Below are 27688 nucleotides of genomic sequence, written 5' to 3' on the forward strand. Positions count from 1 at the left end.
GAGGAAGAGTCCAACCCTGCACTGGCCGGGGGGCGCGGCACACGGGCGCCGTCCACACGCGCCCGCATCTGCTCCCCCGACGCGTGCGCCACCTGTGCGTCGTGCGAACTGCGCACCTGCAGCTGAGCAGACGCCGCACGGCGGGCGCCGTGAGAACTTTCCACGCTTTTCTTGTGCGTCTGCTGGTAACAGAAACACGTGCTGACGGAACTGATCACCAGCAAAAACATGCTGTGAGAAGACGCCACCGACTCTGGGAAAGGACAGCTTTACGGCAACCACGCAGAATGCAAGGCCACCTCGATCCGAAGAATCACAAATGTGCTGACGGCCCCGACTTTCGAACACAAACGCAAAACGCTGCTGGAGCGTGCCTGCTCCAGCCTCCCAACTCCCTGACGCTGGCTCTTCAAGTAGCTTCTGGGATCAGCTGGCTTCTTCTCAATGTTTTGAAGCTCGTGGAAAATGTTCCTATCTTATTCAGAACATAATCCTCACAAGACAGCGTCTGCCGCCAGCACAGAGCGGACCCACCGTCAGGGGCGGGATGAGCAACTCTGCAGATCTCCCTGGGGAAACAGCCCCGTGACACACGCAGCAGAACGGACCATGGTAGTGAGGGCAGCAGGCCGAAACTGCCACCCACGTGTGCAACGGTGGCCTCTCGGGGTCAAGGGACCACCTTCGGGCACGCTGGTTACTGCGCATCAAAGGCTTTAACCCACCAGATAGCAGACCTGCGCCTGAGGTCTCGATTTCTCCAGTGAAACGTGTTAATGTCCACAGGTGGGAAATGAGACAGGATTTCCTCGCTGTGCTGACGGATGGTGCTCGCTGGTCCAAACGGACAAAGCGTGCCCTCAAACTATCAAACAGAGTCAACAATCTCCTCCTTGACAGAGGCTGCCGCGGAGCTGAAAGGGAACCGCTGCCCAAAGTCCGCACGCGGGCTGCGCGCGCAGAGGCCACGCCCTTACCGCTTCCGCCCGAACCACGGCAGACGGGGAGCTGCTGAGCCTCTACTCAGCAAACAGCTTTTTCACGTGAACCAAGATACACAAATACAACCATCTGGCATCAACAAGACGAAGACAGCGGTGATCACACCAGACGTGCGTATACTTTTGCCTCTTTGAAAAAAGCAACGAGGAGGTTCTGCTCAGATTCTGGGTCTGCAAAGATGCTCATCTGAAATGCCAGCCTGCGCGTGGCGCGTGACAAGGACAGCGGCAGTCCTAGTCAGTTTAGGTGCAGGCTGCGAGTACAGAACACCTTGGTGCTGGTGAGATGTGCCTTCTGGCGAGAGGAGCTGACCCTGGAAATGAAGGGTTCCGGGCGGCTGGGGGCTGGGAGAGGCGTCTGTGCTTGGGACGCCCTGGCTGTGGAGCGCCCAGACATGGTCCTCAAAGCGTAGAGCAGACAAGCACCTGTCGCTGCCAATCCGGGGCCATCTGAAGAGCCCCCTCTGGTGGAGTAAACTACAACTACAACAGGCTCAGAGCCACACCGCCCAGATGAGCACACAGCACCCTCTTCAGTAGTCCTGCTCCCCTGAACTTTAAGGAGAGGGAACACCTCTCTGGCCTCAGCCGCCTTCGTGCGACCCTGGGGACCACAGCCTGGCCGTCTCTGGGCAGAGCTGCAGGTGGTGGACAGGGTCTCTGCCCAGCTCTGTCCAGCCTCAAATCCTAAAGCCCCACACGGCCCCCGCCCTGCCACGCAGGGAAGATGGAGAGCCGGGCGCCCGCTCCCCTGGTCATCTGGCGCCCGGCACTGACCGAGCAGTCTCTCTGGGGCCCAGACGTCACCGGGAATCGAGCAGGACCCCCTGAGCACCGCTGGACACCAACCCCTGGTTCCCTCATTTATAAAACGACAGTCATGTTTGCTGGAATCCCAAGTCCAGGATTTCTCTCTCCTTCAAAACCTTTCTTCCCGAAGAACCAAAACGAAGGTTTTAAGGCTAATTTTCATTTCTGAAAGAAAAGCCAGGTTTCAGAGTGATGGGAAGTGTATTTAACACTGTGATTTCATGTTAAGATTTCGACACCCTTTGATGTACAACAAACGAGTAGCAAAACCGTCGCCACTGCTCGACAAACTGAACCGTGTCTGCAGGTGGCCAGCAGCGAAGCCGCCCCGTCCACCTGGGAGGACTGGGGCGAGGGGGTGGGCAGGAGGAGAGAAGTGAGTGTCCAGCTGTCCCCTGCCAACCCCCAGCAGGGAGCGTCCCTCACGTAGAACAAGGAACATCCCTGATCAAGAAGACAGGCTCACGGCTAAAAAAATTCTTCTAGGAGAAAACATTTTTATGAACAAACCCCAGCAGTGTACTGGCTAAATGCTCAAAAAGGCAGAAAACGAACGGCAAACAGAGAAATTCGGCACATCTCAAAGCAGGTTTAAGCGTCACGGGATAAATTATCATCTGAAGATGATCGTCTGAGTTGCTGGTAGGATTCTATACTGAACGTAACATTCTTCTGCTACCGCTGGAAGGAAGCTGAAATGCATCTCTGTCCTCAGGGCTCTCCCTGGCGTGCGCGATGGTCCGAGGACGACTTCTGTCTGCGCAGTACGAGTGGCTGAGTGGCTGCGGGAGCTGTCTGTCTCTAAGACGCAGATCCGAGGGCCGGAGGAGTGTCGGTCCTGATCCGGGCCCAGCTCCGTTTAGTGGGATGTGAGGTGTGGTGTCCACAACGGTGCCTGCGTAGAACAGCAGCCCCGGAGCCATGCTGCCCAAGGCACCTTCCACAGGCTGGGGCCTTCTCTGAGGGGCCTGACCTAGGATGGACGAGGCACAGGCCCTGGGGCAGGCGCGGGACACAGGGCGAGAGGGACAAAGGGCAGGCTTACAGGCGCTCCCACTGCTTCCCTCGTGGGCCAGAGACAAACAGCTGACTTGCAAAATTATCTACAGTTTAGTTTTGTTCTGGTCCTAAGGAGAATCCCCTCTGTATTTAATCTTCACTTCAAAAGGGATTCTGGGTCCTATTATCATTATTCCCACAATTAAGCATTTGGAAGAAAAACACCACTTCTACCCACATTGCCTGAAACCTGTCAGTGGTGAAACAGCCAATTCCCAGTCACGACCTGGGTGTGTTTCAAAACCTACGTGCAACCTGAGAGGGCAGAGGGTGTCTCGACCTGGGTCCTGAGGACGCGGGGGCCGCCCGGGCACTGAAGGCTGCTTGGTGGCTCCCCTGGAGCCCACCCACTCGACGCCAGGAGCCCCCTTATTAGCGACAACGCCAGACACCGCCGTGGGCCCCAGGGTGGAAGGGGGAGGTCAGGCCCGTCGGTGCAGAAACCTGCCTTCTATGTTGCCAATACACCAACTGGTCACCTCCTGCTGTCGTCACCTCCTCTCCCACACGTCCCTGGAGACCAGAAGGCCAGGTGAGGCCACACGCGAGGCGTGTGCTGTGGCCGGGCCGGGGCTCACCTCTTTATCCATACTCTCTAAGTCCTCCTTACACAGCGTGTACAGTGGCATGGTCTCCGACATGCTGGGCTGCCGCTTCCTTCTAGAAGGACCAGGCTGCTCTCCATCCTGATTGGCTGACAAGTCTTCACCAAACATCTGCTGGTGATGTGGCTGGACCGCTCTGAAAGGAATTTCACAGGCCCCGTATGAGGAAAGTTGGTCTGAAGTCACCTTTCCAGCCCTGAATCAGATTCCCGATTCTCGGGATAGGTAAAGACACAGACACAGACACAGACACAGACACAGACACAGACACACACACACACACAATATCTCAGCTGTGGAAACACACGCTGTCTCGTGGACGGTACCTACTCAGGCTTGATATGGGTTTGTTTATGAAACCAAATCCCTGAGTCCAGCCAGGCTGTGGGCCGGTCAGGCTCACCCTTCTTCGGGCTAAAAGTGAACACTTAGCTCCTCCCATCAACAAACCGCACTGTCCGAGCATCCAGCTGGCGGGACTCATTTGAGAACAAAGGGCAAAGGTGCAGAGAGACGGTGAACACTTGCTCAGAAACCAGCCGCAGTGCTATTTATGCTCTAAGTAAGATCAAGCAGCTGTAAGACTGCGAGAAACCAACCATTTCTGTATCGTCCGGGCTACAAAGTAGAGATAACGTGATAGACAATTTAAGACACAGAGTGCCCTGGGTCGTAGTGAAAGTCCGTCCGTCCACAGAGGACAGACACATGCAGGGTCATGTGTGTGGCTTTATTAAACTATTAAACATCAACACTGCATGAGGAACCAACCTTCTGTTCCCAGAACGCTTCTGTCCTGGAGCCGAGCCCCAGGCTGGCGTGACAGTGACTGTCCTCTGAGCTACCCTCTCCGTTCCACCTGGAACAGACAGACCCCAGAGCACCCCTGTCCCCCGCACACGCTCTCCTCCCGTGTCAGTGCCCGTGACGGCCTCAGAACTTAAGGGGCTTCGTGAAGCAGGCGGCCGTGCCTTCCTCTGGAGCTGGCTGTGGGCACCTCACGGCCACCAGGAAACTGAAGACGACGTAGCAAAACCTTGTTACTCTGAAGAAAAGTGGTGGTAATAATAAGTCTGAATCACAAAACTGAAAGGAAGCAACTGTACTGGGCTAACCACATACTACCTGATGTGGTTAAGATCTCTGACCCAGAAACATGAAGGACCATCTAGAAACCGCTGACCCCTGCTTCTTCCGAAGTCAGACTCTGTCCCCAGCCTCTCGACGGCCCGCCCGCCTTGCCCGCCTCCACGTATCCATGCGGCTTAAGAGCTTCCTGTCCTGTCTTCTGACCTGGGCATCAGGCTGCACTTCAGCCCACATCCACTTACCGTCACCCCACCACCCAGAGCTCCTCTTACGAATATGGAAAACGGCAGAAGTACCTTTTTACTAGCACAGCCTCCCTTCAGACCCAGAACGGGGAGGGTGAGAACACGTGCACGCCCTACGGAAGGCTCATGGGCCCAGGGCCCGACCGGTCCTCAAGGCAGTGGGTGTGGGCTCAGCCCAAGCTGCACGCAAGCACCTGAAAAGGCAGGATGTTCTTCCACGTGGAAGATGCTGAAAATCGGCCACCACGCTGGGGGCTCCTGAGAGCCCCCTCAGGGCAGCCGCAAGATCCTCCCTCTTCTAGAGACACACCGGGCGAGGCCAGAACTCCCTCCGGCGTCCCCACCGGATGGCAGGTCACACCAGGTGGACCAGGAGGCAGGTGGGAACCCCGTCTTCCGCTAAGCCAGAGAGATTTGCAGAAATGCAAGCAGATTCCCTGTGGCTTCTGAATCGGCTCCGCACGCACGGCCCGAGCCCCAGGCCCCACGGTGGCTCCTCTGGCGCTTCCCGCTGCTCATCCCGGGAACCGGCAGCTGGACACGCCCACGGGCAGGCCCGGCTCACGGGCAGCCGCAGCCACCAGCACGGGACTGGACAGCAACCCCGCCCACTGCCTCCCCTCGCCCCACCGCGCGGGGGCGTCACGGAGCCAGCGGCAGAGTCGCTGGCAGAGCAGAGGTTTCTCACTGGCAGGAAGCTCCTGATCAGTTTCCTTTCTATGGGTCATGCTTCCGCTGTCAAGTGTGTGGACTCTGCCTGGTCCGAGATCCTAGTTCTACATTTTCTAAGCAGGTCCGTGACGCGCTGCAGTGTCAGTGGAGCCCACCCTCCTGCGAAAACCGGGAGGCGTCAGACTGTCGTGGACCCCGCGCCAAGGCTGCCCGGCAGTAACAGTGACCCCCAGGCCGGCGTCAGCGGAGGCCGAGTGGGACCCTGGACTTTTTTTGCCCCTGCCCGGCAGGGGTGAGGAGGTGTCTTATAAGTTCTGCTGCGGGAGCACGGCCTGCGAAAGCCAGCTAAACAGAAGGTTTCAGCAAGGTCCAGACTCTCAGAAAGAGACCTGTCTCCAGGTTTCAACTGAAAACCACCTGTCACACCAAGAGCCAGGAAGATCTCCAACTGACTGAAAAAAGACCATCAGGAGATGTCAACTGAGGTGACAGAAATGACAGAACTGTCTGACAAAGATTCCAAAGTATCCTCAAGAAAAAGAAATGCTTCAATAAGCAATTACAAGCACGCTTGAAATAAACGAAAGAAACAAAGAGCCTCAGGAACGAAATAGAAGATAAAGAGAAGAACCAAATGGAAATTTTCGAAGTGAAAACAAATGAAAACATGCATTAGGTGGGCTCAGTATCCAACGGAGGGGACAGAGGGAAGGAAATCTGAATCTGAAGACACCCGAGAAAGTACTCCATGTAAACGACAGGAAACAGACTGAAGAGGAAAAACCGCACACAGCCTCAGGCCCACGTGACAACAGTGAGAGCCCACGATCATGTCACTGCTGGTGCCCCAGAAGGAGAGGAGAAACACGCAGAGCTGAAAAAGCACTTGAAGAATAATGGCCGGAAACAATGCCCCAAATTTGGCAAAAACGACGTGAAACTTTCAGATTCGAGACTCTTAAGTGAATCCGCAACAGGATAAACGCCCACATCCATGTTAAGACACATCACCATCAAATCTGCAATTCAAGACAAGGAAAAAAAACCTTGAGAGCAGTGAGAGAAATGCTACTCCAGTTACAAGGGAAATACGACTCAAGTAACACGCCAAAGAAGAAAAACTGCGTGAGCTTGAGGTCAACACAGAGAAAGCGATGCAGAAATTCAACAGCCATTCACGGTGAAACACAGGGAAGACAGGAGGAATCCAAGGAGGAGCAGCTACAGAAACTCGCAGCCGACACCACGTGTGACGGTGAGAGGCTCAACGTTTCCCCCCTCAGACTAGGAAAAAGGCAAAAATGCCCACCAACCACTGGAAGAGACAGAGGACCCAAGAACGGACCCACAGGAATACGGTCCCCTGAGTCCAACAAAGGTGCAGAACAAGCCCATGGAGGAAAGAGGGCCTTGCCCACAAACGGCCCCACCCTCAAACCTCTCACGTTAGGCCAAAACTCACTCGAAACAGATCACGGACTTAAATACAATACATGAAACTACCAGGATCCAGGCCAGGCAGGGTCCACAGACCTGACACCGAAGCATGACTCACGGAAAGACAACCAGTCAGAGAACCTCCCCCAAACAGGAAACGTCTGTTCTGCCAACGACTCTGTTAAGAGGGTGGAAGGCATCCCCACAGCACGAGAAGCTTCCACAAGGCTCGCAACGGACGCAGGACAAGGACCCGAGACACCCTAAGGGCCTCGAATGCACGGGCAGGCGACGGGACATCTCGCTGAGGAGACTCCACAGGGGCAAAGGGCCGAGAGAAAGGGTGAGCATGAAACCACACGTCCCACACCCTCAGGGAGGCTCAAATGGAAACGGGGGCACCAGATGCAGAGAAACAATGTCCCCCACCCGCTGGTGGGGACGTAAAAGGTACCACCACTGCAGAAAAAAACTGGACGGCTTCTTGTAAAACTAAACACGCTCACTGTACAACTCAGCAGTCCCACTCCTGGGCGCTGATTCAGGAGAAGCAGAGACGTACACAGACGTTTACAACAGCAGCGGCCGTATCAGTAACATTCCAGAGCTGGACACACCCCAGATGACCTTCGGCGGGTGAACGCCACAGAAGCCGCGGTACCTCTTTCCACGAAACACTCCTCAGCAGCGGACACGGCCGCATCGGGGCGGAATCTCCAGGGAACTGTGCGGAGTGGAGCTGCACACCGTGTGATTCCACTTACTCCGTCTTTTTGGGATGACGGGAGTACAGGGACAGAGGCAGACCAGTGGTGGCCGGGTTAGGCTTGGGGGTGGGGCTGGGAGGGCTGGAGATGGGCCGGGGGTGCCCGGGTGGGGCCGGATGCTACGTCTGGACCAGGCCAGTGCTGGCGTCCCGGCTCGAGACTGGCTGCACCCTACGGCCAGTTCTGTGAGATGACGCCAATGGGGGAAGCGGGTTAACGGTCCCTGGGATCTCTGTTATTTCTGACAACTGCCTGGGAGCCTACGATTGTCTCAGAATAAAACCTTTACTGAAGAAAACAAAACGTTCACAACTTATAGCCCACGACAAACCAAGGGTAAATGAAAAGGAATTCGGAATTGCAGAGGCTGTCCGTGCAGGGAGATACGTTTCAGTGCATGAGGTCGGGAAGCCCGGGGCCACTCGCGGCCCGCTGTCTCCGTGAGGGGTGCTGCCCCCCAACCCTGCACCTCTCACCCTCAGACACACCCGGGGTCGTCGCCTGTGGGAGGCCCAGTTTGGGCCTCACCGGAGAGAGAGGGCGGCCGTGCGCCTTGAGACCGATCAAGGAGGAAGGAGAGGGAGGGGCCGGTCCTTCCGGGCGGGACACAAATCCCAACAAATCTTTGGCAAAGTAGCAAACAACTGCCCCCATTTATTAAAGTCAAGGACACCCACGACCTTTAACCTAGTGACCCGCTCTGGAAGTAACTCCACGGGCGTACAGGCAGCACTGAGATCACAGTGCACCTTCTCAAGTAATTAAATGTCACGTTGTCGGAAGAAAATCAGAGCTTAGTCAGCGACGATGCTTCTAGAACAAAATAATCCACCAACCGATAGCCCAACTGAAACTGGCCTAAACCCCGGGCGTCTGTCTACATCTGGAGCCCAGCCGCAGGGTCAACTGACACCCCGCTGGCCTCCAGGGGCCCCTCGTCCACATCCACTCTGCTGGCGTCACCCGGGCTCACGTCGGCCCCTGCGGCCTGTTGCCGTGGCCAGAGGGTAGGGAATCGGGCGAGTCCCTCCCTGCCCACTGTATCGAGCACTCTGGTGGAGCCACGCGGTCAGCGCAGGCCTGCCGGGCCACCAGAGCAGGAGAAATCCACCGCCACACGGGAGCCGCTAACAGCAGAAGTGGCTCTCGGGATGGGCTCGGGGCTCCGGAAAGGAGGGGACCCGGAAACAAGACCCCATGTGTTCAGCAGGGGCACAGGCGTTTCAAAGCAGTGGCCACTCCTCAAAAACGGAGCAAAGCTTCAGGTCCCTCACTTTCACCTCGGAGTGCTAAGGGGTTTACGGGGTGCTCTGTAAGGTCCCCAACTCAGCTGATTTCCAGTCAACAGGCAGAAAGGATACAGACACCCGTGGAGACACGTGTGGAAACCACTGGCCACGTTCCCTCCGGGCAGTGCCTTCCTCCCCGACCTGGGTCTCTCTCTATGTTCCTATTTACCAACTGCCACGGCCACCAGTGTGACCTGTGACCTGAGGGCCGGGGCTACAGAGCAGAGCTGCTCCCAACTGGCCCTTCTGGGGGTGGCAGCGGGGACGGACCCGAAGGGCAAGGCAGGAGGGTCAGGTCCAGCCGCCTGAGGCCACCCCTTGGCACCGAGCAAAGGTGGGGCGTCTGCAGGTCCAGGCTGAGCCACGGACTCGTCTGCCCCAGTCCCAGGACCCGAGACAGGATGGAAGAACATGCAGAAAGGCCCGACGTGGGCACGGGTGAGGACTGCGCCCCCGGCCCGACCCCACAGGCACCCCACTCTGCTGCCTGCTGGCTAAGCCCTGCGAGGACACCTCTGCGCGCGGGGCGCGCGTACCTGAAGGAGGAGAGCTCTGCGTGCACCGGCAGGGAGCCAGGGGGCCCGGGGCCCGCAGCACCCTGGCGGATGAGCTTGCCCGTGCTGGCGTCGTAGATCCGAACTTCAGGGCCAGGAGGGGCCTTGGGATGCACGGGTGTTGGATGAAACAGGGTGGTTGGAAGCAGGCCCTGCCTGTCGGGAAAGGCGGCCGGGCTGTCCTCCCTGGGGGGTAGGCAAGAACGAGGGCGGTGAGGAGAGGCCGGAACAGATCGGGACCCCCCGCGCCTCCCTCCCGCCGGGACTGTGGATCCCCGCGTGAAGTCGTGGTTCTCCGTTAAGCCTGGGGTTCGACCTCGGCTGCGGACACAAGGCCCCTTGGAGAGCGCGGGCTGCACCGCTATCTCTCTGACACTGTTTTCGGCTTCACCTCTGAACACAGCACCTGATCTGATGGAGCCGGTGCGCTGTCCGTGCCGCCTGGCTCTGCCCACGGGCCCTCTGCACCCATCCCTCGTCCTGGCCACCCCCTCCCTCCACGCTGGACTCTGTAAAGACCCTGTGACTCGACGGGACCACGTCCCAGCTGTGAAAGAAACAGCCGCAAACTAGGATTCGTTGCTTAAAGCTGACTTGTGTCTTAGGAGAAGCACTTCCGCTTCTCCTCCAGGTGACACTGGTCAGAGGTACTCTGTGACAGTCTGTGCGGCGGGGGCGGCGGCGTCTCCCAAGCGGGAGCAGCGGCTGTGTGGGCTCCAGCGCGGACCCTCCCTCTGAGCCCCCCGCGGGCGCCCACCTCTGGGATTTGGCCGGGTCACGTAGCGGGAACAGCCGCTCCTCCACCTTGTCCCAGCGCTCCAGGCAGCTCCACAGCCAGTCGGGGTTGACCACGTGCAGCTGCCCGGAATCCTGGGCCTGGCGCACCTTCTCCGTGCCTGCGGGCACATGCACTTGGCTCGGAGCCGCCGCGGGCCACTGGTCCGCCGTCAGGGCTTGGGGCGGCGGGGACAGTAGGGGCCCTGGAGGGAACAGCCCTCAGAGCAGGGCCCACCGTGTGATGGCTCCTGAAGGGCCCTGTTTCTCTACGTCGGCACCCACCCCACAGCCTCGAGCCCGGGGCCTCGGGGAGCAGTGACACCTGGGTGCCCCCGCAGCGCGGACCGTGGAGGCAGCCGGAGCCCCACCCGGAGGCGGTCGGGGCCGGGGCAGGAGGGCGTGACTCACCGGCCCGCGCGGCGATCAGGTGGGTGGCCCGGTCGGGGTTGCCGGGCTCCAGCACCAGCTGGGTGACGATCCTGGCGCCCAGGGCCGTGGCGTGGTAGTGCTCCCGCGTCTTCTCGATGGGGAAGTTCGTGGGGTGCAGCCCGCTGAAGATGATTGCGACGTCGGCCAGCACCCTGCCACGCAGCTCGGGGACGATCTTCCGGATGTCGGGGGCGTCCTGGGTCTCCCCGCGGAGAAAGCAGTCATACCTGGCATAGTAGGTGGCATGCACGCGGGCGAGGATCTCCTCCAGGTGGACCAGGTGGTCGTCGGCATCGGCGTCCTCCTCCTCCTCCTCCTCCTCCTCCGCGCTCTGGTCCAGGGACTCGCCCACCGTGATGCCTGACTGCTCGCTGTTCTGGGACTCTGTCTCGGCCTCCCTCCTGTCGGCACAGCCGCCGCCCAGCCCGCAGAGGCTGTCCCGCTCGCCCTCCCCCTGCACGGCCGCCTGGACGCCGGGCCCGGGCTCCACACACGGACTGGCGCCCGAGGCGCCGCCCTGGGCCACGATGTCCCCAGCATGGCGGGTGGCCGCAGGCTTTCTCCGGGTCCTCTTCTCCCCACTCTCCCCATCAGAGGGGATGGGGGACGGCCGGCCCTCGGACTCACTGTTGCTCCCGCTGTCACTGGGGACATCTGGGTCCGGGTCAGGGCCCACCAGACCCAGCACGGGCCTCTTCTCTGGCGGTGTCCGCCCGTGCTGCTGGGTGCCCGCCAGGGGCCCCCGGCCGTCAGCAGAGGGGGCGCAGGCGGCGGGCCGAGCGCCCCTCTCCTCCTCCTGCCCGGGACAGGGCCAGCCCCCACGAGGGCCTGCGCCCCCGTTGAGCTCCCGCGTGGGCTTCCCGAGGCCGTTGCTCTGCTCGACCCCGGACACCTGCCTTCCTTCCTCGGGATCCTTGACGGATGGAGGCTGCTCCGTGGCGTCGGCACCTTTAGGAGAAGGACTGACTGCACGTGTGCATGAGAGACAAGGTCACCGTTACCTAACATTTAAGAGGAAACCCCCTGTGGAAACAAACTCCATCCACCTGCCCCCAGCTGCTAGCTGGAGGCACCTCTGGCCAGGGAGCGGCACCCTCAGCCGGGAAGGGCTGGAGGGTATCTCAGGTTTGTGGGCCTCACCCGGTCACCTCGTTTTGGGTTCCACAGTGGTACGAGATGTGCAGAACATGCTTGGTTCCCAGGCTGTGGTCAGATCAGGCCCAGCTCGAGCTGTGCTGTGCAGCCTCGCCCCCGAGGGTGCCCTGGGGTCTCACTCCCCTGCCTACACCTCAAAGTTCTACTTCAGTGACTACAGCAATAACTGTGCGCCTCAAAATGGGTTATTTAAAAGCTAAAGATCATCAGAAACACTTCAAACCAAAACTTTAAAATTTTTTCAGACTCTGGGTTCCAGCTCGCCTGGGAGGTTCCCCGCAGGCTCTGGGCCGGGGCCCGGCACCAACCACCCACGGGCTGGAGCCTCACACACTAAACTCCCAGTGTCGTGCTTGTCTTTCAAGGAAAGCCGGGATGAAAGGTAGTATTCAGATGCATTAAATTAAATAGTATTCTTTAATCTTTACTCAACGGGAAAAATGTTTAGGCTGGTACTAGTAGAAGAAAAAAAACAAAACCTAAACTGAAACCAAATAATACCACGTTTTTCAGCATAATATAAATAAACCCCACAATCTCTATGACTACTGAAATATAAATAATGACCCAAACCAAACTGAATCCTGAATTAACAGCAGCCACAACAGAGACAGGACAGAGCCGGTGCTATCTGACAGCCAGGAGGGGCCACACCCACCTCTCCTCCTCGCCTGGGGCTCCCGGGACCCGGATGGGGCATTGATGTCACCTATGCCCTGGAAGTACACGTATTTCTTCACAGTTATCAGGTTGGGGGCAAACTTCCACACATCTTCTCGGTCATCGATGATGCAAACCATGGAGTCTCCACAAGGAAAAAGATTTCTAGAAGTAAAATGCAGCGGAACTACTAACACAATTTACAAAAGGTCATCATCGATCGAATGTCAAGACCATCTTTTATATGAAACCAGCAGAGAGCGCATTAATCAGAACCAGATGCAAACTGCACTGAAGGGCTTTTGTTTCGCTCACATTCAAAAAAGTTTCCAGAGAAAGTTATACTAAGATAGTTCCACTTTTCTCCAGTGTCTGACACTCCTTAAGGCGGGAGTCATGGCAAATTCTTCAAAGGGCCAGAGAGTGAAGGGTTTACTGTTTGGGGCCATGGAAAGCCCTCACCCAGGGGAAGCTGGCACAGACCAACGGGCCCGGCCACATCCCAACACGGCTTTATTTACAAACACAGGTAATCGGCCTGTGCCAGGTAAGAGCTATCAGTTACAGGCAGGAGGGCAAGGCCTTCCTCAAATCTCGGCTGGGGCACCTACACGATGCCAAGTCCAGAAAGTGACTGTTGTATTCCCGAAAGCTACGAGGATGTATGGGTGGAGGAAGAATGTTAACAAGGGTCCAAAAAGCCACCTTATGGACACAGGCCTGCTCTGTGGTCTTTTCACTTGATTTCTGCCCAGAACACTTAGATTCAGACAGACAGGCGCAAGGATGCAAAATTCAGAAGGATGAGTGCTTCCTGCCTGTTTTCTAGGATCGAGAAACAAACCCAGGAGAAACGCATGTCATCGTTCAGGTTTTCTAGCTGCTACTAAAGGCTACAACTAGTCAGAAAAGAACGTTCATGTGCCCAGAATTGTCTTCGGTGAGTCTGTTTTCCATAGGCAAAACATAAGCGGTAGCTAAAATGACCTACACAGTTAATGCCTTTAGCACATTTAATTCCAGACGAGGGAGGTGAAAACCACACCAAATCGAGACCGGGGAACAGAGCCAAGTGCCGCCCCCGGAGCTGCCATGGAGCCCCTCCCCTCCGACACGCTCAGCCTCGGGTAGGTTGTCCCCCCGAACCAGTCATCACACCCTCCCTCAACGTCCTTTGTCCTCGTATCTGCTCGTCCGGACGCCTAGGCAGTAAACACGAGAACTGTTTCCGAAACAAGTACTCTGATTCTCTTCTTGTATCCCACAGACGTGAACAGGTCTCAGTCTGTGTGGATACCCTAAATCTGAAACACAAAATGTTAGCTAAGGGTGGCCAACGCCAGCCAAAAGGCCACTGAGGCCACAGCTGTTATTGTCCGAGTCTTAAGAATCAACAGCCATGAAGAAAGCGATACCTGACACAGGAGGACACAATGGGGGGAGGCGACCTTTCTGGGTAGCAGTGGGGAAATTCCTTGTAGAGTGAGCAGGAAATTCCCAAGAATATACATCAGCTCTCGGGGGGGATGGGAGGGAGCCCCGGTGTAAGAGCACACAGACCCGGATCGGGAGGGGCACACGGGGATGGAAGGACGTGGAAGCAGGCCGAGCGCCAGTGCAGAGCAGCACGACTTAGGATCTGATAACCGACTGTGCACTGCACAGCACGCAGGTCTTAAGGAAACAGAAGCCCGAGGTGCCAACACCCCCTAAAACTCCCGACTAGGCCAAACAGCCCCCTCGCCCTCTGGGGAGGCTCTGGGGGCTGGGCCACCCAGACCATCTCTCCACGCATCCCCCAGGCCCTGGTCTCACTCCTCCCCCGACACCCATGTTGCCCCGGGCTCTGGCCCGAGTGCCCCAGGAGCCACCACTGCCTGGACATTCAAGGAGAGCAGGGAAGGGAGGGGTCTGGTTAGAAGACAGCAGACTCGCTACGTGCCAGCAAGTGGACGCTGGTAACTGGGAGAATAAATACAGAACGATTGGGCTGACGCTCAAAACGCAGACTTTACGACGGAAACTGAACGGTGACCTCAGATGTGCACAGCCAGGTACATACCTGAGGTTCCCCGTTTTGGAAAACGGGTCAATACATTCGTCCCTCGATAATATTCGATGTGAAAAAAGCTTCTTCTCAGGATCTAAGAAGCCTTTGAAAAGAAAACAGGACAAGGTCAGGTGTCTGCGATGCACTGACGTCCCTTCCTACGCGCGGTGATGTGCAGACAGGGCACCAGCAGTGAGCACTTTCCTCTTCCAGGTGAGACCGTCACCCTCTTACAGCTCCTTCCCTCTGATCCTTTTTTTTTTTGCAGTACGCAGGCCTCACTGTTGTGGCCTCTCCCATTGCGGAGCACAGGCTCCGGACGCGCAGGCTCAGCGGCCATGGCTCACGGGCCCAGCCGCTCCGCGGCATGTGGGATCTTCCCAGACCGGGGCACGAACCCGTGTCCCTTGCATCAGCAGGCGGACTCTCAACCACTGTGCCACCAGGGAAGCCCTCCTTCCCTCTAATCTTAATGCAGGTAAGGGCTTTGGTCCAGGAAATGTTGACTGAATCTCACATCACCTGGAATCTTGCTGGGACAGCAGACGGGATGAACAAAGTTTAGTGTTACCCGGAAGCTCAGAGCCGCAGGTAATTAGCACCACGTCTGCCCACCTCGCAGGGGACTCGGAGTGGCATCAGGGAGGAGCCCGTCGCCGACAGAAGTGGCGCCCGACAGGAGTTCAAATGCCGGTTTGGCTTTGTCATCTCCCTGACCTTCGTGTTCGCAAAGCAAATCCCAAAGATGACCTTTGTCATCTCCCTGACCTTCGAGTTCGCAAAGCAAAGGGGAGGGCGGGGTGTTCGGGCAGCACTCCTAAACTCACACCGTGACAGGAGAACCCGTGTTTCCTCAAGCCTTTCTTTACATGGACGAGGAGGCACCTTCATAACCTCGCGTGCGTCCTCTCCCACACGGCCCGCCCATAGCTGCCTCCCTCGGTGACAGGACCCTTGACATTGCAGGTTTGACACCCACGCCTTACTATTTCCTACTACTGACGGAGACGGACGCGTCACCGGTCGCTAGGCCTGCAGCCCGAGGTCCTCCTCCGGGCGGAGCCGTGTGCCCCTCCTGAGGGCCCCTGTGCAGTGGGGCGGCAGCCGCCCGGTGCTCAGGGCCTCGAGGTCACTGAGTCGTCAGTGCTTCATCGACAGACAACGCCCATCTCGCAGGAGAAACACACACTACCGTTTTACTATGTAAAGAACTTGTATGAACGCTGAAGCCTCTCAGTGGCTAAATCTGAAACATTAAGTATCAGAGCCTCTACAATAAATGAAAAGCACGCAAAACGCTTAACATTTCTGCCCCAATGGAAGCGTTTCTATCCTCGCTACACCGAAAGTACACATTGTGTGAAAACAGTAAAGTTGACAGGAAGAGGAAGTTACGAAAACCATCACTGTTAAAACCACTGTCAGGCCTCCGCACGTGTGACCTCTGCTTGTCACCCGCAAATGATCAGACTGACACGGCCGGTCAGCCGACTCCTTCCAGCTGAAAGCACCGTGCCACTAGGCTCAAATCCCTGTGCCCCCGAAGGCCTCGCAGCTCCCAGGGCTGTGTGGGGCACCAGCCCTGGGGGTCACGTGCTTCCTCCCGGGCCCGCTCTGCAGGTAAACCGTGGCCGCTCTCAACGCCCTCACTGGGGTGGCCGAACCACCTCGGGTCCCCTGGTCGAGGTACTGCTTGGGGGGTCTCTGCACCCACTGTCGCTGGGATACTGCCTGCTGTTTCCTCGTGACGGCCTCGTCTGGACTTGCTGCCACTTGGCATCCTACGGCACACGGCGCAGCCTGAGATGGGGCGAGCCCTGTTCTCAGGAACCTCAGGAAGCGGCGATGGCCACAGGCCCTGGGGGGTGGGGGCGGGGCGGAGGCTGAGCAGGGATGCCCGCCCCGGGACCTTCGCTGGTGCTCTCCGTGCCTCACTAACTGACACCTAGCGAGGCCAGGTTCCAGAGGTGACGGCCACAAGGAGAAGCCTGAGGCCGCACCTGAAGACGTCACTTGCCATTCCCACGTGGGCTGTGGCTTACTCAGCGGTGTGAGAACTCTGCAAAGGAGTTGCGTCAGTCTCCAGACCACGCTCCCGCGGAGCCGCAGAGCAGCCATACACTGAAGGGAACACGCTGAATGTCAGTTCCAAGATGGATTAACTAATGACGCTGCCTCTGTGTTTGCGACTAACATTTCCTACAAAGGCACCAAGTGTCAAAGGGGAATTTAAAATGTATTTCTCCACTGACAAGACCAAGACCCGTCTGCAAAGGTGTCTGCATTTAAAAGTACTTAGTTTATCGTACCTGTAACTAATCCTTAGGAGCTGTGACATACTGCGGGTGCCAATGTCCAGTGATGGGCCCCAGTGGGCTAGAGCCCAAATGTGCCTACGCAGGGGAAGCTGGTGCCCTTCGCCCCGTCCCCAGCCAAAGCTGGGGGCCGGGGGCTCCGGTGTCCATGCAGGAGAGCAGCCAGCACAGAACCGCAAGCCCGAACTAGGACAGCAGGTTAATACATCATCACGCTGCTCCCTTCCAAGTAAGAGAGACTGTTCTGTCTGCGCTGAAAGCGCTAACTGCAGACAAACCCAAGCAACGTGGCTCCAGAGCTATTTCCAAACGGATTAACATTTTTTAACAGAACCCTCATAGCGAGAGTTTCTACTTTTCCACGTATGTGTGGTCCTGACCAACTTCCAAAGAGGCCCGTGGCATGCAGCTGACCGGAGTGATGGCAGCCTGCCCTCTGCACTGGAGCGCGTCTGTCACGGCCCGTGGGCCCGGCAGAGCAGGGAGGTTCTCGTCCGCCCGCAGCCTATGGACCGACTTAACTGGGCCCCCACCTGCCAGCTGGGAGGCTGAAACTGAGTTTGGGAGACCTTCCTGATCTTTCCCCTTCATCTTCAAGAAACATCGAGAGAAAGAGAGAAGCCAAAGGTTAAGTGTCCAGTGAGGGGACTGAACCCGCGGCCCGCTCACCTGCGATCGTGTGTGCGTACAGCCGGCTGCCGAACGTGAAGACGTGAAGCTCGTACAGCTTGGCGATCTTCTCCAGGAACCCCTTGCAGTGCGGACGCAGACGGGTGTGCAGCATCGGCTCGCCCCGGCCCAGCTGGAAGTGGAATATGCCCTGCAGAGAACAGGCCCAGTCATGGGGTGGGAGCCGCCGTGCAGGCTTGGCCCTGCGGCTGACATGTGACACGTGACCGCTGCACGGGTCACCTGCGGGAGCTGATGTGCAGTGAACCACGCCCACGCCACAGAAACGCTCTCCTTTCTCACGCTCTGTGGCGGAGGGGGGCTCCACCTTCCCTGCTGCGGTAACCATCTACGGTAAGCGCCCAGGACAAGCATGGAGCTACCCAGAACGACCAGGTAACTACCTACCTGGGATAACTTCCTGTGATGACTATGGTAACTCGGCTGTCCGAGGGCTTCACTAAAAGGCTATCAGGACACCGGTGGACGCTTACACACCCTGACCGTCTTGCCAACCCTGTTTCTCTGATCACGGACAAAGCGAGCACCCCTGAGAGCCACTGCACATAGCAGCAAGCAGCAGAGCTGCTGCGGACCGCTTAGAACCCATCTCCAGGGGCCTACTGACAGTGTCTCCCAGAGCTAGTGATGATCGCGAACCAAAGGTCCCACATCACTCAGTCTAACTCACGGACGGTTTAAGAGGCAACTTTACTACCTTACAAATGAAACACAGAAGCTGAAACAGGATTCGCGGACGTCTTTAGGAGACAGACAACCTGCATACACGTGGTTAACGTGCACGCACGTCCACTCTCCTCAGGGAGTTAAACTTTGATCCTTTCAATCCTCTTTGTCATTCATTTTCTCAGTAGTAATAAACTAAAAAGAAAGGAAACAACCTGAGGCCTATTTAATTTTTTGCTAGCTCCAAATTCGTCACATCCCACATGATGGGGCTGTTCTGGCAAAGCATCTGGGAGTGTGAAATGGTATAAAACACCTTCCACCATACTCAACAGCTAAAACGTCCAGAAGCTACAACAGAAACATCCTTAAAATCCCAAGTTAGGATCTCCGAGGTTAAGGATTCAACATGCCTCTCTGGCTGTCGCCAGCAGGTGTCCTGTGGGTCCGGAGTTGGGGGCGAGGCGGGGGGTTGCCATGCGTCCTGATGCTGTCTGGGGGTCCAGAGGGGCCTGGCCAGTGGGCAGGTGTGGGCAGAGGCACAGGGAAGCCCCCAGCAGCAGTTGAGCGCCGTCCACATGGCCCTGAGGACACCCTCCTGCCACACAAGCCGAGAACGGGAGTGGCGTAACTGTGCAAACTCTTAGGAAAGGAGTGAAAAGGCCCGGCTTCGCAGGCAGAACGAGCCCGAGTGGCTGCGGTGCTCGCGGCAGCCATGCCCTCAAGCTCTGCCCCCCAGCCTGAGTGCAGCGGTCGTGATGCAGGAAACCCCTGAGACGCCTGCCAATCGCGGACGTCACACAAAGGGCATCTTACAGAAGAGCCCATGACATCAAAGACTTACGTAACTGAAAAGCACACGCTGTTCTGCGGGTGAGGGACTCGACGCCAGCGCTCACCAGCTACTCACCGTCCTCCGCACCGTGGCCGAGAGCTTCTGGAGCAGAGCGCCCTGCGCCCGCGCACTTACTGAGCCAAGGATCCACGCTCCTTCAGACGAAGCCTGTACCCAAGCTGCACAGGCCTGCGTGCGTCGCTCAATGAGCTGCCCCACCCCCGCCCGGCCCCCAGAGGAGCTCACCTTGTTGGACATCTGCGGGCAATGCTGCTCCGTCGTGTGGATCAAGGTCTGGTCCAAGTCCACCATGAGCACTAGTTTTCTGTTGCGATGCAGTCGCTGCTGGTCTTCCCTTCCTAGCTTTTCAGCTTGCTAGTTAAAAAGGAAAAAGAGAGACGACATAGCAAGTACATGTGGATCCAAAGCAAAACTCGGTCTTATGAGAAAACAGAAGAGGAAGCCGAGGGGTTCACGGCCCCACATGCCTCGCCCGCCTCACTCGCAAGCCTAGCGGCCTGGGGACTAGGCCCCAGTGCCCGGAGCCAGTCCTGTGTGGTCCAACCCTCTTGAAGCCACTCCGACTTGTGACTGCTTTTCATTAAACAGGTAGACTGGTGAACGGGGGCTGAGAAGAAAGTGGCTGTGTCTATACAGACTCAGCCGAAGGCTCTGGAGCCGCTCAGGCCAAGTGACCGGCAGAGCTGAGACAAGCAGTGAGCTGAGCGTGGGGCGGAGGGGATTCCGCTGTCCGCTCCTGAAGCGGCTCACGCAGGACAGGCGAGGCTTAGTCCTTCACAGCAGAAACGACGGGGGGCGCCTTCTTCTCTTTCTATCCTCAAACTTCTTGTTTTGTCTTAAACATACACTTTATTTGTATTTGTTTAAATTTCAGCAATTCAGAAAAACCAGAATCATATACCTCGCACTTTGTCTTTCCCATGAAAGACAAAGTAGGTACATATCATTTAAAAGCACACACCTAATAAAATTATAACACTGAAGAGAGCTTTTACCTACTACCTGCAAAAACGTAGAGCTCTGAGACTGCCTTGCGATAAGACAAGAAGCCAGTTGTTACAGAGCCCCGTGAGGTGGGCACCGTGCCTAGTGCCCAGTCCTGGCGACGCTCACTCACCCCACCGTGTGGACCCTGGCCCAGGTGTCAGGAGGCCTCTGACCAACACGGCAATGTACAAAAAGCAACCTTTTTCTTTCCAGACATCTCTCCAGCACTCGCACGTCTCTGCACATGAGAGCACAGCACCGGGCCCTCACCCTCCACCCCACGTCCACGCAGCCAGCGCTGATCAGACCTGACACCTCCCCGCTCCTGCTCGGCCCCCCGCTCCCCGGGCAGGAGCCCTCGAGATGCCCTCCCCTCACCCCTGCTCACGATGGGCGCGGGCTCTGTGCTTCCCCCTCGGCTCTCTTCCCACCCGCAGCTCTCCAAGCCCAGGGTCCGGCTGCAGCACCCTGGAGAGCTCCCCCAACGCAGCCCCGCGGAGCAGTGCTGCCTGCAGGCGGGATCGCTTGGGGAAGGAGGAGGAAGGGGTGCAGCCCTCACCCGCGGGCAGGCCACGTGCGCCACATAAACCACCCATCCACCGCGGGCACACTGGGAACACAGGGACGGCGACGACAGAGCTGGTGTCTTCTCCTGTCGCTCCTGACGCTAAGAGTGGCCCACAGACGCGCTCACGGCTCTCAGGAACCGTCTTCCCAAACGCTGCCCCTGACAGGGGCACACTTACCTCGGAGCTCACCATTAGCTCGGGGACGCTGTGCACCATCGACACGGTGGCCGTGGACAGCGGCACCTGCGGCCTCCCGTTCTTACTCTGCAGCCTGCGAAGCGAGAAGGCGCTGTGAAGCGACCCCTGCAGCTCATTAACTTACGCGGAAATTTTAGCTCAGGCTTTAGCTGAGGAGTCCTGTGGGCTTAGTGCTGAAATTTCCCCCACTGTCTGAAAACAGACAGGAAAACCAAGGAAAAAATGAAGTAAGAGTCACACTCACAGAGTTCCCTTTGAAAATAAAGATGGTCCCACTGAAACAGAGGCCCAGAGCGTGAAAGTACAGAACAGTCCACACTGCTCTACACGTACAAATGGGGGAAACCGCTCAACAGTGGTGGCAAACTAGCCCAGGCTGCGAGATGGGGGCCTGGAGGTTGTGAAATGCCGGCTGCGTCCAGGGATGGCCGGTCCCAGTGGGGAAGCGCGGTTCACTCAGCAGGGATGAGAAGGCAAATCCCAACCCACCAGCTGTTTCCTACCACACCTGGGGTGGGCGGCACACATGCTTTAGTGCTTCCAGAGCTCAAAGAAATCAAACCAGAGAGGAAGCGGACTGACTCACGCTACATGCGGGCCGACAAAGGGCAGCGGAGACAGATCCTCCAACCCGAGCCCCTCAGGCGACCTGTCCCTCCACGCTCACACCCACCGCCCTCGGGCTCCAGGGGGAACGGTGTCCCACTCTCAAGCTGCCAGAACTTACTGGGTCAGGTCTTGGCCACACTCAGCGCACAGGCCCTTCATGACGACGGGGTGGCTACATCCTTCTAATTGCACCAGAACCGCCCTAGAATCGGGGGTGAAAACGGTCACAAGTTAGCAGGAACTAAAATCTCTTGCCTTATCCAACTCCTCTGGAAAGAGCATCTGAGTGGGCACAAAGGCACCTGGATTCTGGTACCAGTTCTCCCGGTGACTCTTGCATAACTTGAACTTCACATCACCCTCCAGGGGTGCCATTTCTCTGGCTATAAAATGAAGGACTTTTTCATCTACGATGAAACACCTGTGCCCCGTGCCAGTGTCGTGAGGGAGGCCCTGCTGGGCATTTGCCCACAAAGCAAAGACCCTCTCTGAGGCCCAGCGGCCTTCTGGTCGGTGCCCCACACGTGAGGGTGGACGGCTCTGCACCCCTCCCTCCTCACCCGTTTCTATCCTAAAGGCTTTGGACTGCAAATGATTTTCATGGGCAGACAGCTGCCAAATGGGGGGCAAGACCAGGGAAGCGACACCCCTCCTCCGAGCAGGGCCTCCTTCCTCCCTGCCCTTCCGGCCCCGTTGCTCATCATGACCAGCCACTCGGTGCCCTGGGCCAGGACGGCCCCGTCCCCCAACCCCGGTGCTGGGCGGGGTGGGCACACCAGGCCCCGCCGGCCTGGCCCCTCTCCCACCCTCAACGCCGTCTCAACCTCTCCCTGAAACTGCCCCCCTCGCCCCGATCCTAGACAAACCAGAGCGGCGGACGAGGGGCTGCCCTGAGCACACGCGGCTCCTCCCTCGACCTTGCCCTTCTGGTGGCACCTGCTCCAGGTCCCGCCCGCCTCGGCCGCTGGTGATCCGGCACCCAGGGGAGCCCTGTCCTGGCTGGCCTTCTCCACGTGTGGCCCCTCAGCCCCCCATGTCCACCCAAATCCCTCCACGAGGTGCCCATGACGCCTTCACCCAGCAGCGCCTCCAGGGCTCTTCCGCCCGCGGCCTGGTCAGGGTCTCTGCTTTCCCAGCTCTCACGGCACCTCGGCCGCACGCGGGCCATGCCCTGGGTTCCAGGGTGAGGTCACTGCCGGGCCGCAGCTGGTCCTCCCTGCCCGGTCGGTTCTGGGGGGCGTTCACTGCTGACACGGGGCACCCACCTTCCCAGACCCCTCCCCGCCGGGACCCTTCCCAGCCGACCCTGCTCTCCTGCGCCCGAGGGGAAGAACGGGGCCCTGGAAGCATCTGCGACGGCGCGGTGGAGCCAGCAAGGGGACCGGAGGCGCTCCTGCTCCGCTCAAAGGCGTGTCTCAGACAGCTGCGCACAGGCCAGTGGTGCGTGTGGGCCCTTCGGCACCTGGTGAAAAGTCTGCCGCTCACCTCCGGGGACGCGGGCGGCAGGTGTCTGAGAAACAGTAACTGGCTCATCCACCAACCCAGGAGGCTTAAATACGCTGAGGCCGCTTACACTTTAGTTACAGGCTCCGCTGACCCGCTACCTCGTGACAACGTGCAGGCCACACGAACACCAGTGACCCGAGAGCTCCCGGGCCAGGAGCGATGACCTGGGGGCTCAGCCTCCACACACCGCTCCTCTTGGTGGGCACACTGGTGGAGTGAAACTTACGGGGTACAGCAGCTCAGAAACACTCGGCCCAAATTAAAAGGAGGGAACAGACTTGACAGTCACCCGTCCGTATCCGCAGGGGACTGGTTCCAGGACCTCGCAGGTATCAGAATCTGAGGATGCTCAAGTCCGTTATATAAAATGGCCTAGTGGGCTTCCCTGGTGGCGTGGTGGTTGGGAGTCCACCTGCCGATGCAGGGGACACGGGTCCGTGCCCCGGTCCGGGAGGATCCCACGTGCCGCGGAGCGGCTGGGCCCGTGAGCCGTGGCCGCTGAGCCTGCGCGTCCGGAGCCTGTGCTCCGCAACAGGAGAGGCCACAACAGTGAGAGGCCCGCGTACCGAAAAAAAAAAAAAAAAAAAAAAGGCCTAGTATTTGCAATATAACCTACAGGCACCCTCCTGTGTACATTAAATTACCTCTCAGTTACCTATGACACCCAACACGGTGTCAACGCTGTGTAAATAATTGCTGGTATGTGGTAAATTCAAGTTTTGCTTTTTGGAACTTTCTGAACTTCCCCCCCACCCCCCAAATGTTTCGATCCAAGCTTGGCTGAATACACAGATGCGGAACCTGTGGTATGGAGGTCGGACTGTACTTTCTGTCAATTACTAGATCACTCGGAACTGCTTTCCAGGGCCAGAGCTGAGTATCTGAGTATGACACTGTCTATCCCAACTGACTTCTGCATCAGATAACGTGACAAGAGAGAGGGAAAGGGAATGAGATAGGAGCACGGCAGCAACGTCCTTTTCGGCACAAGTTGTTTCCTCCTCCAGCTTTGCAGACACTGCTCCAGGCCGGGTGAAACGCGTGGAGTGGGCTGTGTTCCACCCTAATCCTCCACGCGGCCAAGGGACTGATGCACTGTGAACTCTAAAACCAGTGCTTCAGCCAAGGAAACAAGCCGCAGAATGCCAGGCCAGTCACCCGTAAAGGTCAGCTTTCCTGGTTCGTCCCTTAGGAAAATCCATGGGATAATCATCAATGCAATTCCGAAACAAGTTGTTTTCCCCAAAACACACAAGTATCAAACTCTCCGGATTTTTTGGTACTCATTAGCTTTTGTGTCTGCTCCAACAGGAAGGTCAGAGAGCACAGGGTGTATCAGAAAGGGCAGTGTCAGGGAGCTGGGCCCCAGCACGCTGCTCCCTGGAGCAGTCACTGTCAGGTGTTGGGTCTGGGCAGGTCTTACAGGTTAGGAGGGCTACGGGATCTCTTCTAGGTGCTAAACCTCTGAGTACTGAAGAATATTGGAGGAAAAGAGACTATTTTGTGCACCCAGATTGTGGTTTCTAAATGCCATTCTCCATTAAAAGAAAGCAGGATTTCTTGGAGAAATGGCTGACTCCAGGGCTGGGGATGGGAGAGCAGAAGCCATCTGTGTCAGAAAACAGGACCATGCTCTGCGTTAACGGGACCTGGAAGGGCGCCTGCTCCCACGTCCAGGACAGTTTGAGTATTAAGGCAAGTAATCGGAACGGACCAGAAGCCACTGAATAAAATAAGAACCCCTGAATCCACACTGAAAAATGAGTTGTTCTTACAGAGGAAAACGAAGCAAGAAATAAAGCAGAAACGATGAAATTAAGAACATCGGCACTGTAGAACCCTGATAAAAACAGCAGGTTCAGACAGGCACAGATCAAGCTGGCTGGATGTCAACGGAAGAGGCAAAGGCGCACCTACACAGCCTCCTCCCGTTCCGGTCCTTATCCATCACCACACTTGTTTCCTGATTACTTTATGCAGATATTTTCCTTTCCTTTGGAGACATCAATGAAAAAAAGCAGACAGGTGAGGGGGAAAGACATCATCAGGTACACAATTAACAGACTTACTCTCTGGCAGGCAGTGCCTTGTCAGAAAATTTTCAAATCAAAATAATTTCAATCCACATATATATTACGAAGACAGAAACCGACTCTCATTCTATCTACTTCCCCGCAGGGGGACGCTCTGGAAGAAACGCAGCCTAAGGAGAGCGCAGTGCAGAGGAAGCCCTGGCAAAGCCTCAGCAGGGGCAGTGCTGTTGCATCAAAACCCCCTGGGACCTCAGCCCCTTCCTCTGTCTCAGTCAGAATAGTTCCCATTCTCCCCGCCAGCACGAAGCACTACAAAAACGCGCAATCCCATTACAGATCACAACAGTGTCTACTGATTATTCCCAGTACACCCAGAGGCAGGACTTCCACGTTCCTGCACCTGTTCACTGCCTGGGAACAACCTCTGACGTGTCAGGATGAGTCCTGAGGGCAGTGCAGATGGAGACAAGGACAACTCCAGCCAGGTGGGCCCGGCGCTGCGCTGGTGCTTTCCTCCCCCACACACCTGCCTTCCAGGAGAAATGCTACTACTCTTCACATCCTCAAAAAGCCCCACGATGAACCACTGCAGTAAGATACCCCAAGACCTGAAACACCAAAAACACACCAAAAAGAGAATTACCCACAGCTGGGAGCCTGTCACTCTATCAGCTACTTGGCTGATTGGTTACACGACCTCACTGGGTTACTCTGATCTGCAGGACCGGCTGTCCTGATCCACGCATGCACGCGAGTCTCACTAACTGCTGTGACCAGTAACTGGCCCGTCTGGGCCTTGGTGGCCTTTTCCATGCAGAGGAACAGAACCACATGGAGAAGACGTCGTTCCCTCAGGGTTTTTCTACACAGTGATACAGCAGCATCAGGGTGCACCTCCATCGTTTAGCTGGCAGGTTTACAGGCTCATTATGGACCAAGCAATGGTCAGGTAAGACCTGACTTCAAAGTAACGCTGACAGTGTACCACACACACACAGCACAGCGAGCCCCTGTCCCCTAAAGGAGGCCAGGCAGACAGCTCTGGCGGTGGATGCACTCAGTGCACAGGGGCAGGCATCTGAGCAGAAGGCTGAGGACCTGGCTCCCCACCAGAGACGAGAGGAGAGGAGAGGAGAGGAAAGGATGCAGGACGAGACTCCCAGGACCGCGAGGGGGGCCAGTTCTATCCTGGTCACCCACTGCTGTGTGGACTAGGTAGAAGATGCTCCAAAGCCAGAGGGCCAATGAGAGCCACAGGGAGAGGAGCAGGGACTGATGCCCCCCCACAACCCTCGGGGAGGGCCAGGGTGGGCAGAAAGGGAACTGAGCACCCAGGGCACTGAGGTCCCCACAGAGGAAAGCTGCACACCAGCCACTAAGCAGGAGGCAGGAATGCTCACCTGCCCCAGGTTTCTGTCCCTGACGATGAAAACCACCACACCAGTCATGTGCACACGCCTTCTCCCTAAGTTGACCTAACACTGGTCAACTTAGGGAGAAGATACAAACTGACAAGTTCATACACTTTAAAAAAGAAAAAAAAACCTTTACTAGATTAAAACAGAGGTACGACAGCAAGAGCCTGTGGCAGGAGGGTGCACTACTACCTCTCATTCTGACCTACCTGTGCCCAGGCCGCACCCCCTTCCTGAGCTGAGATGCAGAACTGCACCACGTTTTACAACCACGTTTCGCAAGGTTTACTAGAACCTAAAGAAGTGCACGCCTCCCAACAGCTGATACTGCGACAAGCACGGAGTACGCCTGATTAGTCCTGTACGCACTATGACCCCCTAGGTTTCCTAGTTTACAAACGTGCAGTCTTGGGGGGAGGCACCTATTACAGAAAGAGAGAAAAGAGAACACAACTGTTTTACAAAGGGTGCAATTTCGGTGACGGAGAGTTTTTAAGAAAGTCAGATGCCTCTGATTAGTAGAGTCACTAGCAGTGACTGCCGTCCTGCCTTAGAAGAGCAGGCAGCCAGGCCGCTGTGGGCTCTAACTTACAAAGTTCTCTCAGAGCGCAGCCTTCAGCTGCTGTCCCGGAGACCCCTTCCCACCCAGTGCCGGGCCAGGACCCCTTCCCGGCCCAAGCCCAGTACTCCCTCTAGACCTCAGCCCCCTCCCTCCTTCCCACTCACCCGGGGGCCACCACCTGGCCGGGCTGCGCGCACAGCTCCCGCACCACGCCAGCGCGCTCCGACCTCAGCCTGCGCTCCGTGCGCACGCAGCCCCCGGAGCCGGCGCGGGTAGGGGCGGGCCCGGTGGGCTGCGCGGAAGCGGCGGCCTCGCACACGGCCAGCACAGAGCCGATGCGTACGGCCGCGCCAGCCGCCACCCTCCACTCGAGCAGGCGCAGCGGTCCGGGGCCGGGGCAGCGCACCTCGGCCACCGCCGGCGGCTGGGCGCCTTCGGCGGGAACGCGGCCGCTGGGCGGTGCCTCCATCGCAGCCGAGTGGAGGCGCTGTGGAAAAGCGACGGTGGGCGCTCAGGGTCCGGCGCCCATCGCGGGCTACCGGGCGACCCCCGGCCCAAGCAGAGGCGGCAGCGGCGCTTCGATTCCCCCTTCGGCACCACCGGCTTCCACCAGCCACCCGTTCCGCGCCGACTTCCGGGACAGCGTGCGACGTCACGTGCCACCGCATGCGTGCGCGCAGGCG

At 57.6% G+C, this 27688-nt stretch overlaps 1 protein-coding gene across 1 annotated transcript in view; it reads right to left on the minus strand.

The window, feature by feature from the left end:
• The window catches only part of CTDP1 (CTD phosphatase subunit 1), a 40429-nt gene extending 12955 nt beyond the window's left edge, over positions 1 to 27474 (minus strand). The window contains exons 1-11 of the mRNA XM_065889959.1: positions 27170 to 27474; positions 21608 to 21691; positions 20860 to 20953; positions 19352 to 19480; positions 17584 to 17734; positions 14612 to 14702; positions 12548 to 12714; positions 10714 to 11700; positions 10286 to 10424; positions 9511 to 9714; positions 3449 to 3611 (exon numbers count right to left, since the gene is read on the minus strand). Of these exons, the coding sequence (XP_065746031.1) occupies positions 3449 to 3611; positions 9511 to 9714; positions 10286 to 10424; positions 10714 to 11700; positions 12548 to 12714; positions 14612 to 14702; positions 17584 to 17734; positions 19352 to 19480; positions 20860 to 20953; positions 21608 to 21691; positions 27170 to 27474 (2514 nt within the window). The remainder of the gene's footprint in view (positions 1 to 3448; positions 3612 to 9510; positions 9715 to 10285; positions 10425 to 10713; positions 11701 to 12547; positions 12715 to 14611; positions 14703 to 17583; positions 17735 to 19351; positions 19481 to 20859; positions 20954 to 21607; positions 21692 to 27169) is intronic.
• Between the last annotated feature and the right edge of the window lie 214 nt (positions 27475 to 27688).

Source organism: Phocoena phocoena, chromosome 13 (assembly GCF_963924675.1).
Source record: "Phocoena phocoena chromosome 13, mPhoPho1.1, whole genome shotgun sequence".
Taxonomy (NCBI): domain Eukaryota; kingdom Metazoa; phylum Chordata; class Mammalia; order Artiodactyla; family Phocoenidae; genus Phocoena; species Phocoena phocoena.